We start from the raw sequence: 8504 nt of genomic DNA, 5'->3' as shown, positions 1-8504 counted from the left end.
CTAGCTGGATGGATATGGTCAACTTGGCCTTATCATACATAGGATAATATTGCTTTAGCATCTGTTCTCCGATGACATTCTCCGTGCAGAATATATTCTGCTTCAGTCTCATCCTCATCATTCTATTTCCACAAAAAGCATCCGATGAGAAATCCATGTTGACGATCTTGGCAGGACAAGCCGGTCAAAGATGGCTATGGCAGGAAGGAGGAGCCACAATAATTAGTCAACGCCAATAACACAGACCAATGTTTGTTTTCATGATCTTTTGGCTTGAAGTCAAATCACATGAAATATGTCAGATTTGCCTTACATCCCTAAGCTTTGTTTTTTTTTTTTTTTGCATCACAAATATGATATGAGAATAATTCTTAATTAATCTAAACTAATTAACATTTTTTATAAAATCACAATCAAAGTTTGTTTGATTAGAGATCTCAAAAGCATAACACAAAATCAACTTACGATAATATATTACTTTATTTTTCTTTTAAATTACCCATTCAACTAATATAAATATAAAACGTAAGATAGGTTAACTTTAATATCTATCCAATATTTATTTCGATAATAAAATTGATATATGATCCAATATAGACTTAAACATATAATACACTTTCAACCACATACATAATGACATTCCATGATATGTCTGATAATAATTCATACAACCACCTTGAAATGGTGAACATTCAATACACAAACTTTTGAGAATGCTCTTATGAGATTCATACAACCCATCTCCAAATAAATATATATGACTACGTAAGAGTAGAGGTGAATAAGGTATATTCATTCTCAAAAGATGATTCAGAACACCACATTTCAATGAATCATCAGAAAACATGCGAGGAACCGAAAGCAAAGAGAAGACTAAGATCACAGAACGAATTTTATTCACTTAGAAAGAAGATTTATGTACAAATAGCAACAAGTTGACTGAGGTAGGTCAGTGGTAAGTATGTACAGTGTGTCAGGGACAATCGTGCCCAAGAATGCAATTAAGCCTTGTCAATTGCTCAAGTCAAAGTACTTTGGATCTGCTGGAAAGTGGTGCTCCACTCGTAACTGTAACAAGTCATGCCGAAGAAAACATATATTAGAAACCAAATCAAGATAAAACACACACAGCATCTCCAATGCTTCAAGATCATGCATTTCAAGAACATCAATTACTAATTATGCACATGACTATCGTTCCAATCCGGAATATCATTCCCCCTCACAATAGCTCACTAAAGACAACCTACACAAGCAAGTGCATAAACACACGTCACAATGACCTACAAGGCAAGAATCTGAGACCTGAAACCATACTAACTGTTTCAGCAACTACATCAGATGTATAAAAGCAGCCCACAATCTCATTGGATGCATGTCAACTAAATGCAGATGCAAAGGTCACTTATCACATAATGCAGTATTTCATGTTTATGGGATGTTCATCTAATTAGTAGAGGTATCATGCATCAAATAATTATTCACTCTAAAATTCATTTTCATCGTGTATCAATTCCATAAAAAGGAATGTACTAGGCTCATGAACCGTGATGAATGGAAACAAGTTAAAATCGCTAGCTCAATTCTCAACACTGCCTAAGTTAGCAAAAGGGCAATGATAAAAAGAAACCAAGTAACCAAAAACAAGAACGCAGGCAACTTATTTAGTCCATACCTTGCCCTCATCTGTATCTGAGTGCCGTTGAGGAAACACAACTCTGAGATCATTATACAAATAGAAACGACGCCCCCCCATAGTGTCTACACATTTTGTTTCGGGGGCTGAATCAGGGTCAGATTTGCATCTCTGAAATGACTTGGTTGATTTCCTGGTAGAGGAGCACAGAAAACGCAGATGAAGGGCATAACGGAGAGCACCAGCAGTGTTATTGTTGACCTTCAAAGAGCTATGTACAGATGTTCTGCTAGCTAAAGGACACATATCTACATGACAACAGTTATACTTTTCATCTCTTTTAGAATCCATGACAGAATTAGATTGATTTGGTAATTCATTGCAGTCCTCTGAAGAGAAAAACTCAGAGCTTCTCTCCCCTGTGCTTTGTGAGTTAGTAGCCAGGTTACACCGTTGAGTATCATCATTATGCATACAACCTGAAAGCCAGAGGGATACGGTTCTTAGTGATCAATTTCTCTAACTAATGAATACAATGAGACAGCCAAGCTACTTGCCATGACACTCTCCATGGCCAGCATGATTGGACTTCAGTGTAGTTTCAGAAGCTACTTTCATGTCACTAGAGAGAATTTCTTTTGCTGGATTATTTGAGGATCCATAAGAAGCCAGAGTGGCCTTCTGACGCAGGAATGTCTGCTTCAATTTATGTCAATACAAACAAAATGTATCACCAATGTTCTTAAATTTGGTACAAGGTAACTGCAGCTTAGATGAAGCTTTCAACAATCAATAGAATAAATTAAGATAAGAAAAGTACAATAACATTTTCAGTTTGGTTCTTTAGCTATGTGTATTTTCCACATAAAAAACCTTTTGAGCAGAAATTCAATTTAACCTATTACAAACTGGCAACATAAACAAGAAACAAACATAAATAATATCTCCCACGTACTGTATGTGGAAAAATAAAATTTCATGTAGCCAACGCCAACTAGCTGTTAATGCAGTTATGTTGTTTTTTAGGTTCTAAGATATAGTGGTCATTACATCAAACAAGAAAAAGAAAAAGAAAAGAAGCATAATCCAACAGAAGTTGAATGCTAAAATGAAGTGAGCAATCTCACAGTCAAAAGAAGCAGTATCCTTCAAAGACCTTCTTGTGATTTAATAAAAGTTCAGCTAAACAAGCAAGCTTAATAAAAACAAGTGATGTGAAAGAATGCAACATATGTTGCATTGCAGAAGAAACATATGTTAGGATCGCCCTTGGCGAGAACACCCACCTATTCCATTCAACAAAGGGTTGTCATCTTTAGCTGCAGATTTTTAGTCAGTATATCATGCTTCACATCTGCGACACTATGGTGAATTTCAACAGATAACAGAAAAAACACCCCAGAACACGCCAAATCTGGAATTTCCAATATGAGTACGACAGCCAGAATTGGTCGATTTCTGCTAATTTCTAAATTTTCAACAACTTTCTGCTGGAAGAAATCATTTCAATTTCTTCTGCTCCTACCATCTTCCCTGGTGAATCAAGTACATCAAAATTAGACTTGTATCCTCCTGGTTTTGATGTATAATTTTACGTCCCTGAAATTTACAGATTTCAGTCCAGCCACCCATACTAGAAAGATGCAAGTGTAATTTCAAGGACTTCTGCAAGATCTCAGGTTTACAAGAGTATAACTAGAAAGACACTAACACAGTTTTGATAAATCTATCTGTAAGCTTTGTGTACCCTCCCCTATGTGCCTAATCTCCACTCAGTCACCTTGACAAATCACATGCTATGGGACACATTTCTATCATATTATGTTAGTACCCATGCAATACTTATAGCTACACCTCTGTGTACGATACTCATACAACTATGCAAAGGACAAATTAGATTACACAATATAAACATTTGGTCATTAGCTTTTTTTAGCAGAAAATTATTGCTTATATATCACCATCATTTTATATCCAAGCATGAAAGAGTTTTTTTTGGTAAAGTTACCCGATAACAGGGGTAAACAAGGAGCGCAGGTCCTAAGCAGTTAAATAACGGTACCTTTGTTCCTGGAGGCATGTCACTCAAATCGTAGTTGCAGAAAAAGGTGTGGAGAGGGGTCATCTCAGGATTGTTAAGGACCTACTAAAACCAACATATCAGGAACTCGTAGCAAAAAAAGAAAACTATTTCTGCACATGTTGGATAATCTACTTTGATTATGGCACAAATATATACTATATAACTGTTAAAAAGGCAAAAGATGTAGCCTGAAGAAACTTCAGAAACATCAGAAATCCTATCAAAAGTCAGTGACCACAGATATCAACATGAAACATTTACTGCATTATTTTTAATGAAAAAAAAAGTGCCGACAGGTGAATATGCTAATATGCACTATGTAGAAGACACCTGAACAAGTGGCAGTCCTTTTGCTTTTCAAATTTCTCTAATTATTAATATAGGGAAATAAACGTCACCTGATTAAATTCCAATAGGTCATCCAATGTTTCCCTCTAAAGTGTATAATTCATAAAAATTATAGTAACGAACCATCGTACTTATTTTCTAAGACAAATGATAATTGGTCTCTCATCCTATTGCCACATAAAGCTATGTATACATCACGCAACAACAACACATAAAAAGAACCCTTTCCTCAGAATTAATTTATGAAAAATGTAAGGTAATTATTTTACCTAGAATGTTCTTGTTTTTTGCCATATTTCACTCATTGACTGAATATCCTCACAATTAATTTATGAAAACTGTAAGATAATGTTTTTACGTGGAGTGTCGTTGCTAGTTATGAAAGTGAAAGAAGAAAAGGACATAACATAAGAATATCTGAATTGATAAGGGAAAAGCGAAATCAACATCTTCAGTATTGAATTATGAAAATTGAAAAATACGGTATTAACTTGTGGAAAATTTAAGAAGACAAATACAGGTCAACTACTAATGCACTTAAAGTAGTATCAGCAAGCATATCAAGTTACCAGCCCTAACTTAAGCACCAACAAAACTTTGAGGTACAAAAAACCAAATACCAGTTGTATGCGCCCTTTCATAGGAATCCGTAGCCAACTTTTGGCTACTTCAGAGTCATTGCTCAGACTTCTTCTTAATTTTGTACCACTATGCTTATTAGAGGGCAAGGCTCCACCAAGGTTGATTGACGCATAGTACAACAACGAGCTATCACCATCAACACTCATCACTGAGAAAGGAAGCTTCTGAGAAGGCGGCGAAAAACTACCACCGGTGACGTTTAGTACAGCCAAAAAACCATCAAAGGTCTGTGAAAAATTGGAAGAAAAATGCAGGTTATGTACGACATGAATGCTTGTGTATTTTAACCTCAGAAGGTTAAAATCAATTTTTATACATCACGGTGAATGAAATATAGAATTGATCTCATACCTGACAGCCTTTTCCAGATGAGAATCTGCCGGATAAGAGAGACTCTTCAAAGGATCCAACTAAGGACCTCCTGACGGGTATCATGCTTGAAGCTCTTATATGATTCATGCAACGAGGTGCAGCCACAGAATCAGGATTGCCATTCCAGCCCTTGTGGCCTATACTAATAGTAGTAATTGTATCCATTTCATCATGCAATATGCTAGCTTCCTCAAATGTATTGGACGTTCTAAAATCAGATTCTTCAGAAAAGAATATCATTTCAGTTTTACTTCCACCATTGGAATCTTCAAGACCCTTCAGAAGCAAAAAGTCACTTTCAATATCCTCTATGATGTCCCTCTGAACTCCTGAAATTTTCATTCTTTCAGACCATCTAGGACCAAGAGGAGACAAGGGAAATGGTGTTGAAAGTGCCTTCTCTGGAGATATGGCAATTCCCCTAGTAAAAGGTCTTGGTTTATTCTGTTTATCAGAATTAACGTTCCATGATGATAAATGATGAGAATGAGAAGAAGGCGCCCTGATATGAGGCCCATAAGGGAAGACATCACAAGTCCTACTCAAGCCACAGGATTCTAGTTGAGTATCGACAGAATTTATGTCAAGCACATCACTGTGGAACTGCTTCCCAAGTGCACTATTGAAAGGAGACAATAAAAGTTTTCGCGGTTGTGATCGACACAAGTCAGTCGGTAAATTAGACTTATCAAGAGCTACAGAAGAATGAGTTTGATCCATTGGTACATTGCCAAAGCCATCGACAGAGGAACCCAACTGACCCGATCCAAAGCCAAAAACTCTAACGACAGGCTTCTGACTGGTGTTATAGAGTTTAGGTAATAGCTTGTTATTTGCATCATTAGTGTCAATCTTCAGACGTTGAAGATCTGCGGCATCACTGATGGAATTTCTATATTCAAATAGCCAATTGGCTTCTTTTAAGTCCTCCAAGGTGGATTTCCTTTGAAACTCACTGGTAGGTGAATGCGAAAAACCTCCTTTACTGCGATAATTTGCACTTCTACCATGCTGACCATCCAAATTGCAGCCACTAATACCACGAGACCGAGGTGGGGTTGACACAAATGTGCTCGGCGATCTCATCCCTTCATCAGCTTCTCCTGGCAGCGCTTGGGGCAAGCCCATTGTTGCAAAGATATAGGTGGCTGAATTCTACTATCTGTATCTTCTCTCTTTACTTGCTGTTAATGCTGATTGGTGACTTAATGCTATCGCCCTAAAGTCATAGCATATTATTTCTACATAACAAACGGGAAGAATTATTCCTCATGCCCTTGTCCAACAAATCCACATCCACAATGTTCACAAGCAAATCTACATCCACAACGTTCAGTACTAAGCAATATGACGCAAAGCGGAATACTAATCTACAGTTCCATTGCAGCTAGTCAGGTATAGGTAAATTATGGTACTCGTAATGCCTAGGATCCAATAAGTTAGCCAGTCCATTTCTACTTCCTCGGTTTTACCAACAATCAAATCCATGCGGGAATAGCAGTACTAACACCTGGAAATTAATGGTACTAGGAAGGCATGGATAAAAAGAGATGATCTTCCAAATCCCTGCCAGCAGGAAGGTGTTGCTGAGGAAAAGCTATCCAAGTAAACAACCAATATCCTAAAACAGAAACGCAACAGCAGATTAGAATTCAACTCTGAAACCCATTTTGGAAGAGGAAGGTAGTAACTTTACATAATTCACATCCAGTAGAAGCAAGTTGACCAATCTAAGTAGAAAACAATTACAGAAAGAGAAGAGGCATATGTATTAGATGAGTTTAATTCCTGGTGATGGTAGGAAAAGGAAGGGCAAGAAGAATCGCACGAACACAGCATGAATCCAATAACTCCATTTCCCACTAAAAATACTAATAAAAATTCGAAAAAAGGACACACTTTTTTCTACCAAATTTGCTTCTTTAAAATGCAGAAGATAAAAACCAGCAAAACAATGTATCCATCACGGCTCATAAAGAAAACCTCCTCAATGCAAATCAACACCTCCACAATAAATCCAAGATCACAAGGACAAGAAACGAAAGAGGGCAGGAAGAAAACAAGAAGCAAATTAAAGAGGTGCCGTTCACGGCACGCATTACCTCCCACCCCTCCTCGTACGCCACACCAACTGACTCCGCCCAAACGAACACGAGATTGTCCGAAGGAAATCGAGCAGAAACGAATCAAAGAAGTTCAAGATCGAGGTGAATCTACCAACCCTAACGATCGGGGGCGTCCCGATTGCCTGCTCCCGCTGGAATTCCGACCAAATCACGCGAGAACGCAACTGGAATTCTCCAACGAAGCAACCCCAACCCGTCCGCCGTCTCTTCCTCTCTCTCTCTCTCCCGCAATATACTGTCGTTAATGCGGCCTCTGTCCATAGTTGTAATTCCACGTCACTCTCACGTTAATGTTTTGTTCTTTTACCGCAGGAATCTTCCTGCCCTCGTTTACGCGTCACTTCCGACACCCGTTCAGCTTAAATGCTGGACCCACTTTATCTGTCCACTAAAGGAGCGAGTACGGATCGTCGTAAACGTAAACGGGTAAGAGAAATAGACCGAATCCGGTGCTCCGCCAGAACCCCAATCTTAAACAGGTGGATGGCGTTTCTGTTGAGCCGGGTTGACATGAACCGGGATGGATCACCGAATCGGACCGTTCAACCAGATTGGGAAGAATACCTTGACAATTTCAATTAAAATTCTAATTTGACCAGCCAAATTTTGTTCAATAAATCTGAAAATAATTAATATAAGATTTAATGATATTATTTGCCTTAAAAAAATCAAACTATCCATTCCATTTAGTTTATCTTACCTCAATCGATAATGAGTATAAATTTATTTCTGGATTATATCTCTAATATTTTACATAAAATCTTTTTATAATTAGATTTGACCATTTGGTCAAACATTACCTTATGACTTGCGCAGTAACGCTTGACAAGGCAAGTGTCCGATAATTATGATCGACCATCATCATCTCCCATACGATTAAGAATGTGATCACATCATGCATCATGTTGAGACATACATGGTGACAACATATGAAAATTGATTGAGAACATGCAGCATAGTCAAACATGGGATCCAAAAGTCAAATGTTGTGTGCCGCAAATGGTCATTGCCGCTGAATTCAGAGTTGCCGAGAAGCTTGAAGATGTGCATTGAATGGGTCCGATTTGGCTGTGTGCATTAAATTAGAACGGACCGGATTTATGGGCCAGGTCTCGATTCGGTCCGAGCAAAGGAACCGACCCGGTTCGAGTGCTGGAACCGGTTAAACCGACGAAGAATGGACATTCATCGGGGAAGTAAAAGACCAATCTGTCCTTCGCCGCCAGTGACAGCGCTACATCGGTAAGGGGTAACATCGTCATTTAGTTCCGTGATGGGATGCTTCTGGACCATCTGT

General features: G+C 38.1%; 1 protein-coding gene across 6 annotated transcripts; it reads right to left on the bottom strand.

The window, feature by feature from the left end:
* Nucleotides 1-874: 874 nt before the first annotated feature.
* LOC135643413 (uncharacterized) lies at nt 875-7442 on the bottom strand. Of its 6 annotated transcripts, none has more exons than XM_065160314.1 (8): nt 7303-7442; nt 6592-6702; nt 5061-6398; nt 4688-4936; nt 3699-3779; nt 2194-2332; nt 1676-2115; nt 875-1068 (listed from the first exon to the last, which is right to left on the bottom strand). In XM_065160314.1, exons 3-8 carry the CDS (start codon nt 6207-6209, stop codon nt 1012-1014), a joined length of 2115 nt encoding a protein of 704 aa, XP_065016386.1. In that variant the 5' UTR covers nt 6210-6398; nt 6592-6702; nt 7303-7442; the 3' UTR covers nt 875-1011. The 6 variants fall into 6 exon arrangements, with proteins under 6 accessions (XP_065016386.1, XP_065016387.1, XP_065016383.1 ...); XM_065160315.1 differs by having other exon boundaries at nt 7184-7440; XM_065160311.1 differs by having other exon boundaries at nt 5061-6702.
* Between the last annotated feature and the right edge of the window lie 1062 nt (nt 7443-8504).

The sequence above is a fragment of the Musa acuminata genome, chromosome BXJ3-7 (assembly GCF_036884655.1).
Source record: "Musa acuminata AAA Group cultivar baxijiao chromosome BXJ3-7, Cavendish_Baxijiao_AAA, whole genome shotgun sequence".
Lineage (NCBI taxonomy): Eukaryota > Viridiplantae > Streptophyta > Magnoliopsida > Zingiberales > Musaceae > Musa > Musa acuminata.
This window is presented reverse-complemented; position numbering and strand designations above follow the sequence as displayed.